This window comes from Brachyistius frenatus, unplaced genomic scaffold, assembly GCF_029030835.1.
Source record: "Brachyistius frenatus isolate BFR_SWC_R1_liver_20210118 unplaced genomic scaffold, ASM2903083v1 Contig_508, whole genome shotgun sequence".
Lineage (NCBI taxonomy): Eukaryota > Metazoa > Chordata > Actinopteri > Embiotocidae > Brachyistius > Brachyistius frenatus.
The window spans coordinates 2,501-27,500 of record NW_027211107.1 but is presented as its reverse complement, the minus strand read 5'-3'; the positions used below and the strand labels follow the sequence as shown (position 1 = coordinate 27,500).

The 25,000-nt window shown below is 47.8% G+C and overlaps 4 protein-coding genes and 1 long non-coding RNA gene across 11 annotated transcripts in view; 4 read left to right on the top strand and 1 right to left on the bottom strand.

Annotated features, from left to right (window-relative positions):
• Positions 1 to 4,107, top strand: part of LOC138614456 (disks large homolog 4-like) — a 25,251-nt gene extending 21,144 nt beyond the window's left edge. For all 6 annotated transcript variants that reach the window (XM_069687929.1, XM_069687928.1, XM_069687930.1 and 3 more), the window contains 10 exons: positions 1 to 92; positions 370 to 466; positions 1,073 to 1,249; positions 1,328 to 1,365; positions 1,867 to 1,914; positions 2,006 to 2,107; positions 2,189 to 2,361; positions 2,453 to 2,562; positions 3,437 to 3,528; positions 3,609 to 4,107. The exon at positions 1 to 92 is cut by the window's left edge and continues 11 nt beyond it. In XM_069687929.1, the coding sequence (XP_069544030.1) occupies positions 1 to 92; positions 370 to 466; positions 1,073 to 1,249; positions 1,328 to 1,365; positions 1,867 to 1,914; positions 2,006 to 2,107; positions 2,189 to 2,361; positions 2,453 to 2,562; positions 3,437 to 3,528; positions 3,609 to 3,715 (1,036 nt within the window). In that variant the 3' untranslated portion in view covers positions 3,716 to 4,107. The remainder of the gene's footprint in view (positions 93 to 369; positions 467 to 1,072; positions 1,250 to 1,327; positions 1,366 to 1,866; positions 1,915 to 2,005; positions 2,108 to 2,188; positions 2,362 to 2,452; positions 2,563 to 3,436; positions 3,529 to 3,608) is intronic.
• LOC138614466 (keratin-associated protein 21-1-like) lies at positions 2,569 to 3,405 on the top strand (the record flags this gene model as incomplete). The annotated part of the gene is made up of 1 exon (XM_069687943.1): positions 2,569 to 3,405. A coding segment is annotated over one exon (714 nt), but the record flags the coding sequence as incomplete, so codon positions are not given.
• An 8,158-nt stretch (positions 4,108 to 12,265) lies between the features above and the next one.
• Positions 12,266 to 15,859, top strand: LOC138614465 (uncharacterized). Its single transcript, XR_011310283.1, has 3 exons — positions 12,266 to 12,286; positions 15,531 to 15,645; positions 15,786 to 15,859. It is a non-coding gene; the product is annotated as an uncharacterized lncRNA (long non-coding RNA).
• LOC138614462 (H-2 class II histocompatibility antigen, E-S beta chain-like) lies at positions 14,236 to 18,680 on the bottom strand. 2 transcript variants are annotated; one of them, XM_069687940.1, is made up of 7 exons: positions 18,574 to 18,680; positions 17,919 to 18,191; positions 17,713 to 17,734; positions 16,248 to 16,439; positions 15,956 to 16,023; positions 15,372 to 15,485; positions 14,236 to 14,728 (listed from the first exon to the last, which is right to left on the bottom strand). In XM_069687940.1, exons 1-7 carry the CDS (start codon positions 18,626 to 18,628, stop codon positions 14,703 to 14,705), a joined length of 750 nt encoding a protein of 249 aa, XP_069544041.1. In that variant the 5' UTR covers positions 18,629 to 18,680; the 3' UTR covers positions 14,236 to 14,702. The 2 variants fall into 2 exon arrangements, with proteins under 2 accessions (XP_069544041.1, XP_069544040.1); XM_069687939.1 differs by lacking the exon at positions 17,713 to 17,734 and having other exon boundaries at positions 16,248 to 16,461.
• Positions 18,681 to 20,930: 2,250 nt separating this feature from the next.
• On the top strand, positions 20,931 to 22,550 carry LOC138614463 (H-2 class II histocompatibility antigen, A-R alpha chain-like). Its single transcript, XM_069687941.1, has 4 exons — positions 20,931 to 21,048; positions 21,260 to 21,505; positions 21,669 to 21,953; positions 22,183 to 22,550. The coding sequence occupies exons 1-4, from the start codon at positions 20,982 to 20,984 to the stop codon at positions 22,302 to 22,304; spliced, it is 720 nt and encodes a 239-aa protein (XP_069544042.1). The 5' UTR covers positions 20,931 to 20,981; the 3' UTR covers positions 22,305 to 22,550.
• The last annotated feature ends 2,450 nt before the right edge of the window (positions 22,551 to 25,000 follow it).

Sequence of the window (25,000 nt, the reverse complement as noted above, 5' to 3'; positions counted from 1 at the left end):
GGATCTCAGGTACGCCACACATGAACAAGCAGCAGCAGCCCTGAAGAACGCTGGACAGACTGTTACCATAGTAACACAGTACAGACCAGAGGGTGAGAGCACACACACACACACACACACACACACACACACACACACACACACACACACACACACACACACACACACACACACACACACACACACACAGTTCTGCAGGACATGAATTATTTTGTTTTCTGATCTCGAGACTCATTCAGAGTTTCTCTGATTGGAGTCTGGAAAAACAGTGTGTGTGTGTGTGTGTGTGTGTGTGTGTGTGTGTGTGTGTGTGTGTGTGTGTGTGTGTGTGTGTGTGTGTGTGTGTGTGTGTGTGTGTGTTGTCTGTAGAGTACAGCCGTTTTGAAGCAAAGATCCACGACCTGAGGGAGCAGATGATGAACAGTTCATCTGGTAGTTTAAGAGCCAACCGCAGCTTCTATGTCAGGTAACACACACCTGAAAACTCCTGAACACTCCTGAACACACTCCTGAACACTCCTGAACACACAAACACACACCTGAAAACTCCTGAACACTCCTGAACACACTCCTGAACACACCTGAACACACCTGAACACACACCTGAACACTCCTGAACACACACCTGAACACTCCTGAACACACCTGAACACACACGAACACACACCTGAACACACCCAAACACACACCTGAAAACTCCTGAACACACCTGAACACACCTGAACACTCTTGAACACTCCTGAACACACCTGAACACACTCCTGAACACACCTGAACACTCTTGAACACTCCTGAACACACCTGAACACACTCCTGAACACACCTGAATACACCTGAACACTCTTGAACACTCCTGAACACACCTGAACACACTCCTGAACACACCTGAACACACACCTGAACACACCTGAACACTCTTGAACACTCCTGAACACACCTGAACACACTCCTGAACACACCTGAACACACACCTGAACACACCTGAACACACCTGAACACTCCTGAACACTCTTGAACACTCCTGAACACACCTGAGCTGGAGGTGATGTCATCAGCGTGTCCTCTGTCTCAGAGCTCTGTTCGACTACGATAAGCAGTGGGACTGCGGCGTGCTGTCTCAGGCTCTGGACTTTAACTTCGGGGAGGTTCTTCACGTGGTGGACAGCGGCGACGAGGAGTGGTGGCAGGCCAGACGGGTCAACCAGCAGGGGGAGTTGGAGGAGCTGGGATACATCCCCTCCAAACACAGGTCAGGACGGAGACGGGTGGACGAGCGCTGCCGGCCCACCTGTGTGACGTCACAACAAGGTGTGTGTCTGTGTTTCAGGGTGGAGAGGAAGGAGTGGTCACGGATGAAGAGTAAAGGTAAAGTTCAACGTGGATCAAACCTCACGAGACTCAACACAGCCGAGAACTCAGCACAGTCACACTTAAACAAACACACAAGCTTCATACTTATTAAATAGAAACGATCAGATGGTTAAAAACAGAACATGAAACATTAAAGACTAAAAAACAGAAAATAAACAAAGTTCAGCCAGTCGATGTTGATTAAACGTTGAGAAGAAATGAGATTAAAGCGGATGAATTCATTAGAAGACGACCAGATCAGTTGATCTTGATCTACGTCCCAGGAACAACCAGGAACGTCCGCCTGTACGCAGACGACTCCGCTTCCTACCGTCGGATCGCTGTTATCACGTCTCGTCTGCTGATAACTTTAGAAACTCTGATGTTTAAAAACCTCCTGACGGACGGTTCAGAGATTTAAATCTAAACCTGCCGTCATGTTTCAGTTTAGTTTCTCTCCACCGACCTGATTAGATTAAATGAAATGAAGTCACGTGACGTGTTTTCTTCTTGCAGGTCGAGAAGGGTTCGTTCACAGCTACGAGCTCACCTCTCAGATCGAAGGTCAGTCCGTTCTCCACACATCATGATGGAGGAACCAGAACCTTCATGGTTCTGTTCCTGAGACTAAGGTTACCTGTGTGTCTGTCCTCAGTGGACTACGCTCGTCCCGTCATCATCCTCGGCCCGACTAAAGACCGCGTCAACGACGACCTGCTGTCAGAGTTCCCCGACAAGTTCGGCTCCTGCGTCCCTCGTAAGTCTCCACGTCACCTGGTGACAACTTCAGGTCAACAAACAGGAAGTCGCTGACACGCCTCTCTGCCTCCGCCCTCAGACACGACTCGCCCCCGCAGGGACTACGAGGCCGATGGGCGGGACTACCACTTTGTGTCGTCACGGGAACAGATGGAGCGGGACATCCAGTCGCATCGCTTCATTGAGGCGGGGCAGTACAACAACCACCTGTACGGGACGTCGGTGCAGAGCGTCAGACAGGTGGCCGAGCAGGTGAGACGCGCTGGTTACCGTGGTGATGGCCTCTATAGTGTTTATATGACAGTATGGTTACCATGGTGATGTCCTCCCTCTGTGTTTCCAGGGTAAGCACTGCATCCTGGATGTGTCGGCCAACGCCGTGAGGAGGCTGCAAGCAGCTCAGCTCCACCCGATCGCCATCTTCATCCGGCCGCGCTCGCTGGAGAACATCCTGTGAGTGGAGATGGTGGTGGTGGTTGTTATGGTGGTAATTGTTATTATGGTGGTGGTTGTTATGGTTGTGGTGATGGTTGTTATGGTTGTGGTGGTGGTTGTTATGGTTGTGGTGGTGGTTGTTATGGTGGTGCTTGTTATTATGGCTGTGGTTGTGGTTGTTGTTGTTATGGTGGTGCTTGTTATAGTTGTGGTTGTTATTATGGTGTTGGTTGTTATGGTTGTGGTGGTGCTTGTTATGGTTATGGCGGTAGTTGTTATGGTGGTGGTTGTTATGGTTGTGGTGGTTGTTATGGTTGTGGTGGTGGTTGTTATGGTGGTGCTTGTTATTATGGCTGTGGTTGTGGTTGTTGTTGTTATGGTGGTGCTTGTTATAGTTGTGGTTGTTATTATGGTGTTGGTTGTTATGGTTGTGGTGGTGCTTGTTATGGTTATGGCGGTAGTTGTTATGGTGGTGGTTGTTATGGTTGTGGTGGTTGTTATGGTTGTGGTGGTGGTTGTTATGGTGGTGCTTGTTATGGTTGTGGTTGTGGTTATGGTTATGGTTGTGGTTGTTATGGTTGTGGTTGTTATGATGGTGGTTGTTATGGTGGTGGCTGTTATGGTTGTGGTGGTTGTTATGGTGGTGGTTGTTATGATGGTGGTTGTTATGGTGGTGGCTGTTATGATGGTGGTTGTTATGGTTATGGTGGTAGTTGTTATGGTTATGGTTATGGTTGATACGGTTGTGGTTGTTATGGTTGTGGTTGTTATGATGGCGGTTGTTATGGTTGTTATGGTTGTTGTTGTGGTTGTTATGATGACAGTTGTTATGGTTGTTGTTGTGGTTGTGTAGCTCGTCGTTCTCTGACCCGTCGGGTCTACATGTGTGCAGGGATCTGAACAAGCGTCTGTCGGAGGACCAGGCCAGGAAGGCTCTGGACCGAGCCATCAAACTGGAGCAGGACTTCCTGGAGTGCTTCACAGGTGAAAACACGTCCGTTCACGTGGCGACCGTGCGAGCGTGTCAGTGTGTGTGTGTTAACGTTTCCTCTCCGTGTTTTCAGCCATCGTGCACGGCGACAGCTTCGAGGAGGTTTACCACCAGGTCAAAGTCTCCATCGAGGAGCAGAGCGGCCCCTACATCTGGGTCCCCGCCCGCGACAGACTCTGATTGGCCACTGCTAGCAACGGGCGCCGTCTCCATGGGAACCTCCTCCGACAGGCGCCACCCGAAGGGCAGATTTGGGAGGACGACGAGCTCAGTGATTGGATGGAAGCTGTCGCCAAGACAACCTCAAGAGAGGCGTGTTTTCTGAGAAGAGGACAGACGTGTCCATCCCTCCGTCCATCTGACACATGACGGATTGATTGTGTTGATTAATAATCTGTATTATCAGTAAATAATGAAGAGACTGTAGAGGTCAGTTGGTATTGAAGTATTTATATTATCCTATTTATTTATCATCTATTTATTTATTGATTTATTTATGTAACGTGAAAATGGTGTGTGTGTGTGTGTGTGTGTGTGTGTGTGTGTGTGTGTGTGTGTGTGTGTGTGTGTGTGTGTGTACATAAAGACTTGTGTGACTGTAAATAAAACGATGGGGCTCAAACACAGTCTATTCAGGGCTTAAAGTATCAAACAACCACTGGACTACAACTCCCACAATCCTCCTCTACCTTCACCTTCACTCCCACAATCCTTTTCTGCCTGGACTATAACTATCTTCTGCTGGACTACACGACCCATAATCCTATGGACAAGTTACTATCTTTCTGGTTGCTTAGCAACAACAAGGAGGTGAAACAAAGTGAAGCACTTCTCTTTTTAATCAAAAAGACTTACAGACTACATTACCCACAGTTCCCTGCTGCTGAAGGACGGCGACAAATATCTTCAGCATGGAAGGACTTCAGTACCCATAATTCCCTGCTCCGGGTGGCGGGGCGGAGACAACGCGAAAGTCACCTGCTGGGGCGGAGCTAAAGCTTCACACACCTGGGCAGCGTGGGGGCGGGGCTTGGCCACCTGCGTCCCAACCACAGGACTCCGTTACCCAGAGTGCTCTGGGTGTGGTCTGCAACCTATCACTATGGTAACAGGGACTGACGGTAGATGGAAGATGGCCGACTGAAGTTCAGGGTGTTGTGAATAATTATTATATTAAAGAGAATAATCCCATTATTGATGATGTAATATCATCACACACTCAGCGCTGGTCTGAGCACGGACAGGAGGAGTGTTGATCACCTGATCAGGATGACTGATGACGGCTCCTTGTACAATGACATCACTTCGTTATGAATTCAATACTGAAATAAATTCCTTATAAAAGATGAACGTGTGATTGATGTGTCCATGACATGACGGCACTGGACAGCAGCCCCTGGTGGTCCTCACAGGTATTACACGTCTACCTGCAGTCTGAGTGATGACGTCAACCTGTCCTGCAGCAGGTTGGACATTCTTCCACCTGTTCATGTCTTCAGTCGAACATACAGACATAAATAAACAAATGTAAACAAGCAAATGTAAACAAACAAACAAATAAACATAAATAAATAACAAACAAATAAAGGAAGGTGTTCAGTTGGAATAACTTTCACACTAAGAAGCTGCTGGTTTGATTGAACACACCGACTGAGATCATCCATCATAAACAAACTGGATCAGGATGAAACCTGCAGCAGTCCAGGAAGGTTCCTGCAGGATCGCCACAATAAAAGCTCTGCTGGAGGTGTTACAGCCTTTCAAAATAAAACTAACTTCATCTGTTACAGTTTCCAGGAGGAAGAAAGAACGCCACACTAAAAAGAAAAGTTTTCTCACTAACGGCAGAGTTGGAAAAAAATACAGAAACCAGAAACAGGATTCAAACAGGATTCAAACAGGATTCAAACAGGATTCAAACAAGATTCAAACAGGATTCAAACAAGATTCAAACAAGATTCAAACAGGATTCAAACAGGATTCAAACAGGATTCAAACAAGATTCAAACAGGATTCAAACAAGATTCAAACAGGATTCAAACAGGATTCAAACAAGATTCAAACAAGATTCAAACAATTCAAACAAGATTCAAACAAGATTCAAACAGGATTCAAACAGATGACGGACAGATGAGAGTCAGAAATAGACGAGCAGCATCAGATTAATAAACTAGAAGTATATTTACTCACCAACCTGATTGTCAGCCGGCTGCAGGTGAAGCAGACTGGAGAGCTGGGAGCAGGTGAGGTGGGCGGGGCAGGAAGGAGATGAGGCCCCCTGGTGGGCGGGGCAGGAAGGAGATGAGGCCCCCTGGTGGGCGGGGCAGGAAGGAGACGGGGCCCCCTGGTGGGTGGAGGGAGCGACACAGGAAGTAAGTCTGTTGAGAAGCTGCTTTGAGCCGATGATGTTTTCTATCAAACTGTTTTCCTGTTTTAGACTCTAAAGAACCAAAACTGTTCAAACATTAAAAAAAAAAAAAACACTTGTATAATGTTTAAGACTAAATAATATCAGGATTTTTTTTTTTTGTAGAATGTTGTTCTTCCTGTGAGGAGAACAACATTCATATTATTGCCATCATATCGCTCTGATGTGAAGGAGGACTGTTGTTTGTATTTAAACCCTGTAGAGCAGAGGTCTTCAACAGGGAGTCCGCGACCCCTAGGGGGTCCGCGGAGGTACTGCAGGCGGTCTGTGAAATTTTTGGTTGATTAGACAATTTTTCATATTTTTTTGATATTTCTTTATTTAAATTTCAATAATTTTTTTAAATATTTTTTTCACAAATTTAAATGTCTTTAAATACACATTAACATGAATCCAACATGTAGCAAATGGATGAATGGAGGCAGAAGATATCTTTCAGTCAGAAATGCACTTTCAGGAGCTCTCCAGCAGGAGACCAGCCTGGACCTCCTTCTAACCCTCCTGCACACAAAGAGGAGGCCCCGCCCCTATCGCTGCTGAGCCAATCACAAGGCCGCATGTTACATGCTGGCTCTGTCAGGTTCCCCGTGATTGACGGAGAGCCGATTCAGTCTCCAGATGACTAAGTTCCCCGACACAAGGACACACGCTGCAATGATATTTGAAAAGAAGATACTGTTGTAAAAAAAAAAAAAAATGAACCTGTGTATTATTTGAATAGCTTAGTATTGAATGCACAATAACAAGATATGTTTATACATGACACTAGGCCCAGTTTAATATAAAACAATTTTATACAATATACACTGCTCCAAAAAATAAAGGAAACACTTAAACAACACATCCTAGATCTCAATGAATGAAATATTCCAGTTCAAATCTTGATTCATTACATCGTGGAATGTGTTGAGAACAAAATAACATCAGAATGATCAATGAAAATCAGAATCATCATCCATGGAGGTCTGGATTCAGAATCATACTCCAAATAAAAGTGGACAAATCAGATCACAGGCTGATCCAACTTCTGTGGAGATTCCTGAAGACAAGTCCAAATGAGTCTCAGTAGTGTGTGTGTCCTCCACGTGCCTGTATCACTCCCTACAACGCCTGGGCATGCTCCTGATGAGACCACGGATGTTCTCCTGAGGGATCTCCTCCCAGACCCGGATCAAAGCATCGGTCCACTCCCGGACAGTCTGCGGTGGACGTGGCGTCGGCGGACGGAACAAGACGCGATGTCCCGGATGTGCTGGATTGGATTCGGGTCTGGGGGACGGACGGGCCGGTCCGGAGCGTCGACGCCTTCATCGTGCAGGAACTGCTGACACACTCCAGCCACATGAGGCCGAGCATTGTCCCGCATCAGAAGAACCCAGGACCTACTGCACCAGCAGATGGTCTTCAACGGGTCTGAGGATCTCATCCCGGGACCTAATGGCAGTCAGGGTACCTCTGGCTAGCACACGGAGGGCTGCGCTGCCCTCCGAAGAAACGCCTCCCCAGACCGTCGCTGACCCACCGCCGAACCGGTCCCGCTGGAGGATGTTGCAGGCAGCAGAACGTTCTCCACGGCGTCTCCAGACTCCGTCACGTCTGTCACATGTGCTCAGTGGGAACCTGCTCTCATCCGTGAAGACCGCAGGGCGCCGACGGAGAAGCTGCCGATCTCGATGTTCTCCGGTAAAGTCCGATCTCCCCGCACGGTGTCGGGCTGTGAGCACAGACTCCACTTGTGGACGTCGGGTCCTCGTACCACCCTCATGGAGTCTGTTTCTGACAGTTTGAGCAGAAACATGCACATTAGTGGCCTGCTGGAGGTCATTTTGTAGGGCTCTGGCAGCGCTCCTCCTGCTCCTCCTTGCACAAAGGAGCAGATAGCGGTCCCGCTGCCGGGTTGTTGTCCTCCTACGTCCCCCTCCACGTCTCCTGGTGGACCGGCCCGTCTCCCGGTATGTCCTCCGTCCTCTTGACACTGTGCTGACAGACACAGCAAACCTTCTTGCCACAGTGTACATTGATGTGCCATCCTGGATGAGCTGCACTACCTGAACAACTTCTGTGGGTTGGAGACACCTCATGCTCCCTCTAGTGGTGAGGACACTGGCAAAATGCAAAAGGGACCAACGATCATCCAGAAAGGACGAGGACAGAGAAACGGTCTGTGGTCACCACCTGCAGAACCGTTCCTTTATAGGGTTGTCTTGATAATTGCCTCATTTCCACCTGTTTGTTCCATTTGTACAACAGCAGGTGAAACTGATCCTCAATCAGTGTTGATCCGAACTGGACACATTGATTTCACACAAGTGGGATTGATTGGAGTTACATTGAGTTGTTTAAGTGTTCCCTTTAGTTTTTTATGTAGTAGGGGGCTCTTCTCCATCTCTATCAGTTTGAGGGTCTTTGGCCTGAAAAACGTTGAAGACCTCTGCTGTAGAGAGTTTGACTGCAGTAGCGCAGCTCGTCCACTAGAGGCTGCTGTCATCGCTGACCTCACCGGGGAGGGAACATCTGACGTCAAGGACAAGCTCAACATCTCGACCTTAATCTGAACATTTAGGTTTATTTTAGACATTTAGATTTAAAGCTCGACATCTCGACTGATTCAATGATTCTTTAACACAGAACACAAACAGGTCAGTGTGTGTGTGTGTTGTGTTGTGCGAAAAAATTTCCCCTCGGGGATTAATAAAGTATATACCTACCTACCTACCTATCTGTGTGTGATACACATGATATTTTGGTATTTACAAACATTGCTTCTCAAGGCTCTCAACATAAGAAAGACAGATGATTAGCTGCTCATGTGATCATGTGATCCCTCACCTGCTGGAATCATTGCTCTGGCCACATCATGTGACCCTATTGGCCAATGAATGAAAAGACTTCTACGACTGAAACAAACTGCAGTAACACATGCAACCACCAGGGGGATACATTAAAATAATCTAAAGATCATCTCAATATTCAGAACACGCCCCGCCTGGGTTTGATAAATTACACTGTTTCAATTTCACAACAGTTGAGAGTCTCTACGTCACTGAACGCTCATCAGTCTCAGAAACAGACCTGAGGAACGTCTTGACTGTGGAATGTCTTCGACACCAGAGAGTGACGATTCATTTCAGGACTAGATGTCCTACATGGAGGTTGGGTTTGTCTTCCAGCCATTTGTTTTGTTTTTGAAGGGTAGGAAGACATTTCTTTCTCCACCTGTTCCAAAAACAGTCTGCAAGGTGCTGCACCTGTCTCCATTGTCGATGGTGGAGGTCTTTGCTACTAAAAGTCCCCTGAGGAGGAACAGGAGTTCAGACTTACTGAGTTAGCAAGAAGGATGGTGTCAGTAGAAACGGTGACTCGGGATCTGATGAGATTGGTGCCAACGGCCTGTGTTGATAAGAACCGTCACTTCAGCCGTCAAAGTGGACGGTGCTTCATGGGTGAGGTGTGGGGCGTTGCTTTCCTGGAGCATCGGACCTAGAATACGGCGGGACACTCTGATCATGTGTTCCCACACACCCCCCATGTGGGAAGAGTGGGGGGTTCACTGGTTCCATTAATGAGACTAAAAGATCACCAGTTCCATTAATAAGACTAAAGGATCACCGGTTCCATTAATGAGACTAAAGGATCACCGGTTCCATTAATGAGACTAAAGGATCACCGGTTCCATTCATAAGACTAAAGGATCACCGGTTCCATTAATGAGACTAAAAGATCACCGGTTCCATTAATGAGACTAAAGGATCACCGGTTCCATTAATGAGACTAAAAGATCACCGGTTCCATTAATGAGACTAAAGGATCACCGGTTCCATTAATGAGACTAAAAGATCACGGGTTCCATTAATGAGACTAAAGGATCACCGGTTCCATTAATGAGACTAAAGGATCACCGGTTCCATTAATGAGACTAAAGGATCACCGGTTCCATTAATGAGACTAAAGGATCACCGGTTCCATTAATGAGACTAAAAGATCACCGGTTCCATTCATAAGACTAAAGGATCACCGGTTCCATTAATGAGACTAAAGGATCGCCGGTTCCATTAATGAGACTAAAAGATCACCGGTTCCATTAATGAGACTAAAGGATCGCCGGTTCCATTAATGAGACTAAAAGATCACCGGTTCCATTAATGAGACTAAAGGATCGCCGGTTCCATTAATGAGACTAAAGGATCACCGGTTCCATTAATGAGACTAAAGGATCACCGGTTCCATTAATGAGACTAAAGGATCACCGGTTCCATTAATGAGACTAAAGGATCACCGGTTCCATTAATGAGACTAAAGGATCACCGGTTCCATTAATGAGACTAAAGGATCACCGGTTCCATTAATGAGACTAAAGGATCACCGGTTCCATTAATGAGACTAAAGGTCCAACTCTCTGCAAGCGTCCTTCACATTGGTTCCACAGTGTGAACTGTTTAACTGGACGCCGCAAAACAAAGAATCGGCGTAAGGCGTTGATGAAACAAGATGCATCCATCGACTCAATGAGTTCTGTGTGCACTGCACAGGTGCTCATGCAGGTGAACAATCCTTCCCACCTTCTGGCCTCTGTGCATTCTCCTCGTGGTGACAGTCCACGAGCCGATCAAAGGGAAGATCCGCCATCTTCTGTTCAACAGTTCTCCCTCGAAGTTTGAAACTTGAGGATCATGTTGTTGATAGAGCTCTTGGCTCCGATGACTGAACAGCACCCTCTGTGAGCACACGGCCTCGGTGTTCACTCTTTCATGGAGATGTCTCACGAGTAGTGTTGCTACATGGCTACGACGAGGAATGATTTGAGGGAACTTCTCAGTTACGTCCATCATGGCATGCTTCAGCCTGCCTCCAACCCTTAGCAGGTCATTTTCATCAACCCACGGGCTTAGTCCTTTCAGAGAGATGCTTTTGGGGATCACCTTACCGGTGGTCAAGTTAGTAAACTCCTCACAGTAATTCTCTTTGAACGTAACTTACGATGTGATTTTGTGCAACGACCAGCTCCTCCGCTGTGAGTGCGTTTGATTGTTGGTTTTGTACATGACTTTTATGTTTGGCACTTTGTTTCCAGTGATGAGTGAAAGGCTTCAATAGCTCTATAGCTCGCACCAGAACCTTCCAGGAAGAAAACCGCTCGAAACGCTGTGAGCCCAAATTGGAGGTCGTACTTCAACATCGCTGTCAGGACGGATTAGTTCACATGGCTCCTCTTCTGAAGCTGGTGTCGTCCCGGACTGAGCAAGGAACGGAGGTCCTCTGAGCCATGTTGTGTTGGCGAGGTCAGCTGCACTTACAGATGGAGTGCCATGATCAGCAGGGTTCTGTGTGGAACACGGAGTTCCATTGTTCAGGGTTTGTTGATTTCCTGATTCGTTGAACTCTGTTACACCTGTAGACATGGAACCACCTGTCTGGTTATGTATGTAACCAAGGACCACTCAGCTGTCAGTATAGAAGTGTACTGTATCCAAGCTCGTATCCAGTTCGTTCTGGACGAGCTCAGCTACTTCAACTGCTCACACTGCTGAAACTAACTGCAATAACACATGCAACCACCAGGGGGATGCATTAAAATACTCTAAACATCAACTCAATATACAGAACAACCTCACCTGAACTCCCATGACCTCACATGACCTCCCATAACCTCACATGACCTCACATGACCTCCCATGACCTCACATGACCTCACCTGGTCCGGCGTGACAGTCTGTAACACGACACTACAACATGTATAATCAGCTGTGGTCACGTGTGGCGGTGAGCTGAAGGCAGCACACATATGTGTTTTCCGTGTAGCTCAGTGAATCGCAGCTCCACAGCAGGAAGTCCTGCGACCGCCGTGGAGCTGCTGTTCAGACACAACAGCATCTCCTTCAGCGTGATCAGAATCACATCCGTGTTACTCAGTGTTAGCGTGTTCTCTCCAGCAGCCGGCTCTACACGCTCTAACCTGCATGTTTAGGATGCTCCACCTACAACACGTGATAACCGTGACGCACAGCACATACAGAGACACAGAGCTGCAGGTCAAAGGTCACGCGACACGTCAAAAGTCAGACAACAGGACATTCAGGTCGCACAACTTTAAGATCTTTGTCTTCTACAGACGTGACAGGAACCAGATAAGCTCCGCCCCCTGAGGAAGACAAAGATGAAGAACTGAAATCTGAGAACACGTCTGTAACACCTGTCTGATGGCAGCAGAGGACTGGTGGACAAAGACAGGAAGTCATCACCTGGAGAAAGACAGAGAGACAGACAGTTAGAGAGAGAGACAGTTAGAGAGAGGGACAGAGAGAGACAGTTAGAGAGACAGACAGGTAGACAAACAGACTGAAACCTGAACATCAACCAGACAGGCAACTGGAGAGGCAACCAGAGCAACAACCACAGCGGCAACACATCGGCTCTGGTCTCCTGGTCTCTGGTCTCCTGGTCTCTTGGTCTCTTGGTCTCCTGTCTCCTGGTCTCTGGTCTCCTGGTCTCCTGGTCTCCTGTCTCCTGTCTCCTGGTCTCTTGTCTCTTGGTCTCCTGGTCTCCTGTCTCCTGTCTCTGGTCTCCTGTCTCCTGGTCTCTTGGTCTCTTGGTTTCCTGTCTCCTGTCTCCTGGTCTCCTGTCTCCTGGTCTCCTGTCTCCTGGTCTCCTGTCTCCTGGTCTGCTCTGAGATCAGACCTACAGAGACCAGGAGACACAGGGAGCTCTGCTGAGACCTGCCAACAAACAAACAAACAAACAAACAAACAAACAAACATCCCTCTAGTGGAGCTAGATCAGATAAAGAGCTTCTTTCTTTGTTGCTCCAGTTTGTGCTGATGTTCTGGTTCCGTGTGGTTCTCCTGCTCTTTAGAACCTTTAATCAGGGATCAGTGCTGTTGATTGGTTATTCTCAGGTTCACGACCGACTCAGTGTCCCCTCTGTCCTGTCTGTCAGGCTGTCTGGGTCAGGGTCCCCTCTGTGAACCGCTCTGCTGACCCGTCTGATGACAAACATGACACCTGTCTGTCATATTATCCCACCAATCAGAGCGCAGTACGTCAGAAACATGGATACCTGATATCTTCATCCTGCAGCAGCCTCCTCATCATCACCCTCAGATCTCCCAGGTAAAGCCCCGCCCCTCCCTCTGCAGGTGCTTTAGCTCCACCTCCCTGATGCCCGTCCCCCTGGGAGCAGTGGTAACACCCACTGAACACGGCTTCGGCCAATGAGAATGCTGAAAGGTAGGCCACGCCCACTTTAGTCACATGATTAAACTGATCAATTAAATCAATCAATGACGTGTTTTGTTTACCGACGGTGAACACGATGACTCCGCCCACAAATAGCAGCACACAGGCTCTCCGGTAACCATGACAATACCTCAGCACCAGTGCTGTGATGTCACTGACAGGCTCCACCTCCTCTTCATTTTCTGACATCACAAACCGCCAGAAGGGGCGGGGCTTCTATCCCCTGAGTCTCACCTGTGTCTGATGCATCGTCATGGTCATGTTGATGATTTTAATGAGTTTATTTAGTCAAATGTATAATACACACACACACACACACACACACACACACACACACACACACACACACACACACATACACACACGTGTGTCCCAGAGGACGGAGGACGGTCCTGGACCCCGGTGGACGGACCGACGTGGGGACTGGAAACACAGGAACAGATGAAGGTGGACACTGAGCAGCTGATGAGGAACAGGTGAGTGTTTCAGGGGACTCTGGTGAACTGAGGCTGCTGGGAAACTGAGGACCCCTGGTGGGAGGGAGGGGGAGGTGCTCGGTGCAGCTCCAGCGTTCAACCAGCAGGTGGCAGCGTGTGACTTTAAATGACTCAGCGTGAACATTCAGGTACAAACATCACGTGATCAGCTGCATGAAGCCACATGTAAACTAGGTCAGAGATGTAAACACTGGACTTCCTGTTGCGGTCGGTGGTCACAGCGCCACCACCAGGCTGCTGATCTTCATCATCATCATCATCTGGTCAGCTATCTTTGCTGCAGTGATGCACTGCAGCTCCTTCACAGGTTTCCTTCTTTAAACTTGATCTCACTCAGGAACGAGTCTGGTCCTGAACCGGTTTGGACTCTTCCACCAGTCTACACAGGTTCAAACTGCTTCAAACTGGTCTGAAACTGGTTCAAACTGCTTCAAACTAGTCTGAAACTGGTTCAAACTGCTTCAAACTGGTCTGGAACTGGTTTAAACTGGTTCAAACTAACACACCTGTTCTCACAGGTAAATAAAGACACTGAACAACAGTTGACAGTCTGACGGTTTATTGTGTTTCAAAATATCCAGTAAAAATCTATAAAAGTGAGTCAGCCCCAAATCATCCCGGGACCTGGATTAGACCTGGATTAAACCTGGATTAAACCTGGATTACATGTGATTCAGAAGCAGAGCGGATACAGCGGAGCATCATGTCAGGGAGGCAGCGGGTACACCAGAGTCCACATCAAACCTGATCCAGGACTGACCCCTCAAGGACACCACCAACAGGACTGGGACTCACTCTGTGAGGGTCCTGGATCAGGTTTAGACCAGCAGGGTATCAGGGTCCAGTCCTGGTTCAGGTTTAGAGCAGACCGGTCTAGACAGGGATTATCAGTCTGCTGGGTTGGAAACAGAAAGCAGGTTGAAGCAGCAGCGACTCTTCTTCCATCTGACCACCAGGACCCAGGACCCAGAACCCAGACCAGGACCAGGACCCAGTCCAGAATCCTCTCTCAGTTAGTGGGGACTAGAATGCGTCCTGGGGAAAAAGAGAAAACATGAGGACAGGTTATAAAATAAACATTTACACCACAATAACAATGATCTAAACTGGATCAAACTGGTCTGAACTGGATCAAACTGGTCTGAACTGGTCTGAACTGGATCAAACTGGTCTGAACTGGATCAAACTGGTCTGAACTGGTCTGAACACTGACAGCCATCATTCCGTTTAATGTTATTTAAGTGAAGCAGATTTCAGGTTTCAGAAGTGACGACAATCTGTTCTTAGACTCTGATAAACTGGTCTGAACTGGTCTGAAACCAGTTTTACACTGACTAATAACAATAACTGAAAACTAGTATAAACCGGTCTGAGATGTGGTCTGAGACTAAACTGAAGAGGTCTGGAAGTGGATGTGAAACCGGTTTAAACTGAAAACACCAATCAGTCTATACTCAAACACGGTGATATTAATTGGTCCCAGCTGGGTTTAAACTAATGTGAACTGGTTTAAATCTGGAACAAACTGGTTTTAACTGGTGCAATTGGTTTTCATCTGGTGTTAACTGGTTTTAGACCGGTGTAAACTGGTTTTAGACCGGTGTTAACTGGTTTTAGACTGGTGTAAACTGGTTTGAGACCAATATAAACTGGTTGTGACTGTGTGTACTGGTCTGACCTTGGGCCTTCCTCTTGTAGTAGATGAATCCAGCCAGAGATAAGATCAGACCCAGAACCAGACCTGAGGCTCCGATGGCGATCTTGTTTCTCTCTGACTCAGGCATGGACGGGTCTGAGGACAGACAGTTAGAGAGACAGACATGTGAGAGACAGACAGGTGAGAGACAGACAGGTGATAGACAGACAGGTGAGAGACAGATAAATAGAGACAGTGAAAGACAGACAGGTAGGGAGACAGACAGGTGATAGACAGACAGGTGAGAGACAGACAGGTAGAGATCAACAGATAGAGAGAGACAGACAGGTGAGAAACAGACATGTGAGAGACAGACAGATAGAGAGACAGACAGGTGAGAAACAGACATGTGAGAGACAGACAGATAGAGAGACAGACAGGTAGAGAGACAGACAGAGAGAGAGACAGACATGTGAGAGACAGACAGGTAGAGAGACAGACAGGTGACAGACAGGTGAGAGATAGACAGGTAGAGAGACAGACAGGTAGAGAGACAGACAGGTGACAGACAGGTGAGAGATAGACAGGTAGAGAGACAGACATGTGAGAGATAGACAGGTATTTACCCCAGTCTGTGATCAGAGGTTTGTCCAGGCTGGCGTGTTCCACCACACAAGAGATCTTCTCCCCAGACCTGGTTCAACAAAAACCAACACAGACTACATCAAACCGGACCAGACCGGACCAGGACCAGGACCTGCACCAGGACCAGGACCTGAACCAGGACCAGGACCTGGACCAGGACCAGGACCAGGACCTGAACTAGGACCTGAACCAGGACCTGAACCAGGACCAGGACCTGGACCATGGACCTGGACTTGGACCTGGACTTGGACCTGAACCAGGACCTGGACTCACCTGGGCGTGTACTCCAGCTCAGAGTGGACCTGGTAGTACCAGTCTCCGTCGGCCAGCTCCTCGGTAGAAGTGACATCAGAGGTGATCTTCTGTCCGTCCCTCAACCAGGAGACCTGGATCTGTTTGGGGAAGAAGTCGTAGACGCTGCAGACCAACATGGAGGGATGACGGCCGGAGGAGGAGGTGGAGGAGGAGAGACGGACAGATGGACTCACTGAGGGACACAGACACCTTCATTAACACTCTCATGGAGGAGAGAGGAGGGAGGAGGAGGAGGGAGGAGGAGAGAGAGGAGGAGGGAGGAGGAGAGAGAAGGAAAGAGGACTAGAGAGAGGAGGAGAGGGAGGAGGAGAGAGGAAAGAGAGGAGGAGGAGGAGGGAGAATGGAGGGATGAGGAGAGGAGAGAGGAGAGGAGAGAGGGAGGAGGAGGGGGAGGAAAGAGGAGGGAGGAGGAGGGAGGATGAGAGAAGAGGGGGAGGAAAGAGGAGGGAGGAGGAGAGAGGAGAGAGCAGGTGGGACGAGGAGAGGGAGGGAGGAGGAGAATGGGGAGAGAGGAGGAAGGAAGAGGAGGGAGGAGGAGTAGAGAGGAGGGAGGAAAAGGAGGAGGGGAGGAGGACAGAGGAGGAGGGATGCGGAGAGGAGGAGGAGAGGGAGGAGAGGAGGGGAGGGAGGGGGAGGAGAAGAGGAGGAGAGGAAGGAAGGAGGAGGGAGGAGGAGGGGGAGGAGAGAAGAGGGGGAGGAAAGAGAAGGGAAATGGAGGGATGAGGAGGGATGAGGAGAGAGGAGGGGGAGGAGAAAGGGGAGGGAGGAGGAGGAGGAGGGGAGGAGGAGGAGGGAGGAGGAGGAGGAGGAGAGGAAGGAGAGACGAGGAGAGAGGAGGAGGGAGGAGGAGGAGGGATGAGGAGTGAAGAGGAGAGAGGATGAGAATGGGGAGGGAGGAGGAAGGAGGAGGAGGGAGGAGAAGAGAGGAGGAGGAGGAGGAGAAGAGGGAGGAAAAGGAGAGGAGAGGAGGGAGGAAGGAGGAGGGAGGAGGAGAGAGAAGGAGGGAGAGGAGGAGGAGGAGGGAGGAGGAGGGGGAAGAGGGAGGAGGGGAGGGAGGAGGAGGAAGGAGGAGGAGAATGGGAGAGAGAGGAGGAAGGAGGAGAGAGAAGGAGGGAGGAGGAGAAGAGGAGAGGAGGGAGGAGGAAGGAGGAGAGAGGAGGAGGGAGGAGGAGGGAAGAGGAGAGAGAAGGAGGGAGGAAGAAGGATGAGGAGGGATGAGGAGGGAGGAGGAGAATGGGGAGGGAGGAGGAAGGAGGAGGATGGAGGAGGAGAGAGGAGGGAGGAGGAGGGAGGAGGAGAATAGGAGAGGAGGAAGGAGGAGGAGAGAGGAGGAGGAGGGAGGAGGAAAGAGAAGGAGGGAGAAGGAGAGAGGAGGATGGGGAGGAAAGAGGAGTGAGGAGGACAGAGGAGGAGGGAGCAGGAGTAGAGAACCACGTCGGGTTTGACTGCAGTAGTTGTAGTTTCAGAGTTTCACCAGCAGATGGAGACGTTCCTTTACAGAACGATTCTCCGGTAACACGGTGATTAAAAACTGCAGCAGATGTTTGATTATTAAAGTTCAGCTTCATCAGTGATCAATAAATCAAACAAAGTGTCAGTGAGTGATGACGTCACAGAACCTGAACTCACCTGATTTAGACAGAACAGTCTCCTTCCAGATTCCAGCGTTGAACCGACAGAATCTCTCCGTATTAGCTTTCATCTGGCTCAGCGCTCCTGTATCATTGTTTGCTCGTTCTGCGTTCTTCACACCGTACGCAGTGAATCCAACATACTTCCCCAAACTGCTGCTGTACCTCAACTGTTCCTTCCTGTTGTAGAAGCTAGAGTAGATGAACTCTGCCTTGTTCACATCTGTGATGTTAAACTCACAGCGGCCCAATACGTACTCAAGGAATCCATCTGAGGAACAAACAATCAGGATTTACTATCAGAGTATTGATCAGAGTATTATTGATCAGAGTATTATTGATCAGAGTATTGATCAGAGTATTGATCAGAGTATTGATCAGAGTATTATTGATCAGAGTATTGATCAGAGTATTGATCAGAGTATTATTGATCAGAGTATTGATCAGAGTATTGATCAGAGTATTGATCAGAGTATTATTGATCAGAGTATTGATCAGAGTATTATGGATCAGAGTATTGATCAGAGTATTGATCAGAGTATTATTGATCAGGGTATTGAGCAGAGTATTGATCAGAGTATTGATCAGAGTATTGATCAGAGTATTATTGATCAGAGTATTGATCAGAGTATTGATCAGAGTATTGATCCTACCTGTGGGACAGACAGTGAGGAAGAGCAGGCAGCAGCTGAGCAGTGAAGAAGTCATCCTCCTGAGTCCTCCTGATCAACACTGACTGAGTCTGAAGGAGGAACAAATATAAAGCAGCTGGTCACATGACAGCAGGATCAGCTGTTGTCAGGCAGAGGACACAGAGACTGGTCTGATCTGAGACACTGAGACAGAGAGAGAGAGAGACAGAGACAGAGAGACAGAGACAGAGAGACAGAGAGACAGAGAGACAGAGACAGACAGAGAGACAGACAGAGACAGACACAAACAGAGACAGAGAGACAGACACAAACAGAGACAGAGAGACAGACAGAGACAGACAGAGAGACAAACAGAGACAGAGACAGACAGAGAGACAGACAGATACAAAGAGACAGACAGAGACAGACAGAGACAGACACAGACAGAGACAGACATAGAGACAGACAGAGACAGACAGACAGAGACACAGACAGAGAGACAGACAGAGACAGACAGAGACAGACTGTGATGATTAAAACATTAATATATGTAATAATGTTGCTGACAGAAATCTGCTTCCTGTTTCTGTTTGAGGAGACGAAGACTTTCAGAGACTTTGATCAGATTTGTTTTCAGATAAAAGTAATAAATGAAAACCGTGTTGAAGACAAACCCAGTGGGACAAAAGTTAAATCCATGGACGTCTAAAGACATGATTGTAGAAGTAGAATAAGATGATAAGATTCCTCCTGACTGGATGTTTTCAGTGTTCCATCATATGAAGCATGTTGTGTTCTACCACCTCATATTTACTGACCCTCATTAAATCTAGCGTTTGTGTCCCTGATCCTGGAACAGTTGTCCTCTTGTCTCTGCTGCTCCTCTGTTATTAAGGACATTTACACACCACAGGACCCAAAGCAAACATTTCTATTTACAAAGTGATGACAAACATTTTATATTTAGTACATTTGAAATGTTTCCAGAACTTCTAAAGTAGTTTTTATGATGTTTATCAGTTACCAGGGAACGAGACTACGGAGACGGCCCCTAGTGGTCCTCAGTGGTACTACAGATGGAGTCTACGGAGACAGCCCCTAGTGGTCCTCAGAGGTACTACAGATGGAGTCTACGGAGACCTAGTGGTCCTCAGCGGTACTGCAGATGGAGTCTCCATAGTCTCCATCTGTAGTACCACGGAGGACCACTAGGGGCTGTCTCCATAGACTCCATCTGTAGTACCGCTGAAGACCACTAGGGGCCGTCTCCGTAGACTCCATCTGTAGTACCGCTGAGGACCACTAGGGGCCGTCTCCGTAGACTTCACTTGCAGTACCGCTGAGGACCACTAGGGGCTGTCTCCGTAGACTCCACCTGCAGTACCGCTGAGGACCACTAGGGGCTGTCTCCGTAGACTCCATCTGCAGTACCACTGAGGACCACTAGGGGCTGTCTCCGTAGACTCCATCTGCAGTACCACTGAGGACCACTAGGGGCTGTCTCCATAGTCTCCATCTGTAGTTCCACTGAGGACCACTAGGGGCTGTCTCCATAGACTCCACCTGCAGTACCGCTGAGGACCACTAGGGGCTGTCTCCATAGACTCCATCTGCAGTACCGCTGAGGACCACTAGGGGCCGTCTCCATAGACTCCATCTGTAGTACCACTGAGGACCACTAGGGGCCGTCTCCATAGACTCCACCTGCAGTACCACTGAGGACCACTAGGGGCCGTCTCCATAGACTCCACCTGCAGTACCGCTGAGGACCACTAGGGGCCGTACTACAGATGGAGACTATGGAGACAGCCCCTAGTGGTCCTCAGCGGTACTACAGATGGAGACAGCCCCTAGTGGTCCTCAGCGGTACTACAGATGGAGACAGCCCCTAGTGGTCCTCAGCGGTACTACAGTATTCAGATGATCAATCAAGTCATCAGGGACTCAGTCAGGTCAATCAACCTGCAGCCATGGATCAGCTGTGATGGAGGAAAACATCAAAAGTTCTGAAAGGTTCTTTCTGGACTGAAGGGCTGTAAAGGGGCGGAGCCTGCAGCTCTGAACTCTGATGAAACGTGTTTGATGTTGTAAATGATGAGTTTTACATTTTTCTATTTCTATATGAAATGTGTTTTTTATTTTTCAGAACAGTTTCTTCTGCGAGAGAAACTAGTTTTATTTTGAAAAGCTTCAGTATGAGATTGAACGTCTGATTTTATTTTGAAGAGGCTGTGTAAACACCTTATTGATTATTGATCTCAGCTGAGTGACAGTTTGTCTCCAGCTGCTGCCTCTCTACCTGGACACTGATGACGTCATCACGATCGCTGCTCTCTGATTGGCTGTTCTGTTTTTAAGAGCTCAACTTTCTCTCCGTTTCTGTCAGTCAGTCCCGAGTCACAGAGAAGAAGAGTTTACCAGGTTAACAGATGAAGATGATGAAGATGAAGGAGCTGCTCCTCTTCCTCTCCTGTGTCCTCTGTGTTTCTGCTGAAGGTAAATTTATCTGAACTTTTAATTCACTGATGATCAAACTGTTTACTGACAGAATAACTAAATAACAAACTAACAAACTAACTAACTAACTAACAGACTAACTAAATAACTAACAGACGAACTAAATAACTAACTAAATAACTAACTAACTAACAGACTAACTAACTAACCATCCTTATCAGCAGGTTAATAATGAGTTTTGTGTTTCCAGCTGTTCATGAGAGCATTAAGATCGTTGGATGTTCAGACTCTGATGGAGAAGACATGAATGGACTGGACAACGAGGAGGGCTGGTTTGCAGACTTTGTCAAAGAGGAAGGAGTCATTGTTCTGCCTCCGTTTGCTGATCCTGCGGGCTACCCTGGAGCTTATGAACAAGCTGTGGCTAATCAACAGATCTGCAAGTCCAACCTGAAGAATGTTCGTAGCTTTTTTAAGGACCTCCCTCTGGAACAAGGTGAACAACATTTAACTCTCATTTATTTTCTGCAGTTAAAACGTACAAAATAACATTTCTTGTCAGCTGTAAGATGTGATACGTTCTGTTGGACGAAGGTTCTCTGACACGAAGAGAACCGCATGAGAATATTTGTCCTTTAGAAATGAATGATTGTCCTCAGATCCTCCGTCCAGCCTGACCATCTACATCAGAGACGTCCTGCAGATGGGACAGAAGAACACTCTGATCTGTCACGTGTCGGGTTTCTATCCGGCGCCGGTCCGAGTCCACTGGACCAAGAACGGGAAGAACGTGACAGAAGGAACCAGCATCAACGTTCCCTACCCCAACAGAGACGGTTCCTTCACCCAGATGTCCAGACTGGACTTCATCCCACAGCAGGGGGACGTCTACAGCTGTACGGTGCAACATCTGGCCCTGGAGGAACCGCTGACCAGGATCTATGGTGAGGGGGGGGGACGGCTGTCTCCAGATGTGGAGCTTCATGTCTCTGTTCTGTCTCCAGATGTGGAGCTTCATGTCTCTGTTCTGTCTCCAGATGTGGAGCTTCATGTCTCTGTTCTGTCTCCAGATGTGGAGCTTCATGTGTCTGTTCTGTCTCCAGATCTGGAGCTTCATGTGTCTCTGTTCTGTCTCCAGATGTGGAGCTTCATGTGTCTCTGTTCTGTCTCCAGATGTGGAGCTGACCCAGCCCGGTGTTGGACCCTCGGTGTTCTGTGGACTCGGTCTGACCGTCGGTCTCCTCGGTGTTGCAGCTGGAACCTTCTTCCTCATCAAAGGCAACGAGTGCAGCTGATTGGCTGGAGCTGATGATGTCATCAGTGTGTGTCTATATAATGTCCTCTCGGTCTTTAATCTGCTGCGGTTGTCTTTGAGCTTCAGGTCGATCAGAGATGATGAAGTGATGTCACTTCCTGAAGTCTCCCTGTCTCAGGTCCACCAGGTGTCCCCCTGCCTGATGGTGGATGTCCTCCTGTCTCTTCAGCTGTCCTCACTAATCATGAAATCTGAGTTCTGTGATCAATAAAGAAATTAAACTTCACATCTGTGTTGCGTTTCATTGTTTTCTATAAAAGATGAACATCTGGACACATCAGCTGACAGGTGAGAGTCAGACCGCTTGTGGTCGTCATGGTAACTGGGAGGACCTCACGCAGCGCCCCCTACGGGACGATCTGAGAGTTTGTGCTCCGACACCAACGGGCTGAAAGAGGAAGAAGAAGAGGTTGATTATAAAATCAGAAAATATAAACTGGAACAAACATGAAGATGAACATCTGGAAAACAACCCTGGAGGGGGAGGAGCCTCAGACGGAGCACAGACTGGATCTGAGTTGATGTTGAAGTGAAATAACCAGAAACAACGTTCAACTCAGTTTCACTTCTTTCTTTTAGTCAATAAAACTAAATGCAGGTCAAAGGTCAGCGGCCATCCTCCAGGTCAGAGGTCATCCTCCAGGTCAGAGGTCGTCCTCCAGGTCAGAGGTCATCCTGCAGGTCAGAGGTCATCCCCCAGGTCAGAGGTCGTCCTCCAGGTGTGCTGCTGAGAGGCTGAGAGGTGTTCAGAGTTCCTGCAGGGTGACTTCCTGTCCGCCGTCACGTGATCTGAGCAGCAGGTCTCTGGAAAGTCCGACCAGCTGCTTTCACTTCCTGTTCACTCACCAGCCAATCAGAGAGCCAGCTGCTGACCTGTCACCTGTTACTAAGGAGAGCCGCTCGGCGTGGAGCAGCAGATCAGAGGGACGAGTCCGACGCCCCCTGGTGGACAAACACAGGAACACCTGCTCAGGTGTGTCAGCAGCCAATCAGGAAGCAGCTGCTGGTGTGTCATCAGTCACCAGGTGAGACTCAGTCAAACGGAGGACAGACGTTCCCTGTCCTCCGACAGACGTGAGGACAGACGGACGGACATTCAGTCAAACGGAGGACAGACGTGTCCCTGTAGTCAGACGTGTCCCAGGGACAGACGTGTCGTGAGGACAGACGTGTCCCTATAGACAGACGTGTCCCTGTGGAAGTTAAAACCAAAATAAAGGAATACATTTATTGAAACATAGAACCAACAGCATCAGCAACATTTGCACCACATTTATTTGTTTTATATGTTTATACGTTTATTTATGTTTTATACGTTTATTTACACTTGTATGTGTAAACATATCTGGCCAATAAACTGATTCTGATAAATATTGAAACAGTTTCATGACTTTATGTTTACATGTTAATGTGTGTGTGTGTGTGTGTCTGTGTGTGTGTGTGTGTGTGTGTGTGTGTGTGTGTCCTGTTGGACTAAAAACAGGAAGTAGAAAATAAAACTCCAGACTTTTTACAGGCTTCAACAGCCAATCAGAAAAGCAGCTGCTGATGACTCATCGGTTTCTAGGAGACAGATGTTGGTGTGGAAGAGCAGCAGTAAAATAAAGGAGCTGAGACGCCCCCTGCTGGTAACATGAAGAACATACCGAGCAGAACATTTGATTTTTTTTATTTTATACACTTTATTAATCCCCGAGGGGAAATGTCTTCACTACAGCAGGGTGGCTCTCAGGGGGGGGTCTCAGGGGGGAGCTGCTGCAGCAGGCTGCCACTAGGCGGCGCCAGGTAACCTGACCTGAGGTGCATGTTTTTGGATGATGGGAGGAAGCCGGAGAACCCGGAGAGAACCCACGCAAGCACAGGGAGAACATGCAAACTCACACAGAAAGGCCCAGGACCGGATTCAAACCCGGAACCTTTTTTGCTGTGAGGTGACAATGCTAACCACTGCACCACCGTGCCGCCCTATAGAACATTAACACGATTATTATTGATTATTATCATTATTGATTATTATTGATTCTTTGTTGATTATCCATCCGGTGTCCTGATTATCCGGGTCACGTTGGTCCAGCAGGTCCAGCAGGTCGGTCCTGAGGTGTTCCTGGACCAGCTTGGAGATATAATCCTTCCACGTGTTCTGGTCTCCTGCCAGTAGGAGGCGCCGACCTCGTTCTTCCATTACATCCCAGAACCAACCCATTGTTTGTCCACCCTCCATCCTCCATCTTCCCCTCCTCCCCACTTTCCATCCTCCACTCAATTATGTTTGATTATTGTTGCTTATTATTGATTGTTATTGATTATTGTTGCTTATTATTGATTGTTATTGATTATTATTGGTTATTATTGATTGTTATTGGTTATTAATGATTGTTATTGGTTATTATTGATTGTTATTGATTATTATTGATTGTTATTGGTTATTATTGATTGTTATTGATTATTATTGATTGTTATTGGTTATTATTGGTTATTAATGATTGTTTTTGGTTATTAATGATTGTTATTGGTTATTATTGATTGTTATTGGTTATTAATGATTGTTATTGATTGTTCATCTTAACGATCACTAATGACTTCCTGTTTTAGTTCCACCTGTTGAAACACCTGAAGACATGTTTACTGTTTATGATGAAACTCTGAACTAAACAAAATAAAAACTGGAACTTGTTC

Excerpts from the sequence above, each read along its gene's own strand:
- LOC138614462 (XM_069687940.1), bottom strand. The coding sequence starts at position 18,628 with ATGACTTCTTCACTGCTCAGCTGCTGCCTGCTCTTCCTCACTGTCTGT. Across the intron at positions 15,486-15,955 it reads ACCTCTGATCACAGACTGGG|ACCCGTCCATGCCTGAGTCA; the intron begins GTAAATACCTGT and ends GTCTGTCCTCAG. Across the intron at positions 14,729-15,371 it reads CTACAAGAGGAAGGCCCAAG|GACGCATTCTAGTCCCCACT; the intron begins GTCAGACCAGTA and ends CTTTTTCCCCAG.
- LOC138614463 (XM_069687941.1), top strand. The coding sequence starts at position 20,982 with ATGAAGATGATGAAGATGAAGGAGCTGCTCCTCTTCCTCTCCTGTGTC. Across the intron at positions 21,506-21,668 it reads GGACCTCCCTCTGGAACAAG|ATCCTCCGTCCAGCCTGACC; the intron begins GTGAACAACATT and ends GATTGTCCTCAG. Across the intron at positions 21,954-22,182 it reads ACCGCTGACCAGGATCTATG|ATGTGGAGCTGACCCAGCCC; the intron begins GTGAGGGGGGGG and ends TTCTGTCTCCAG.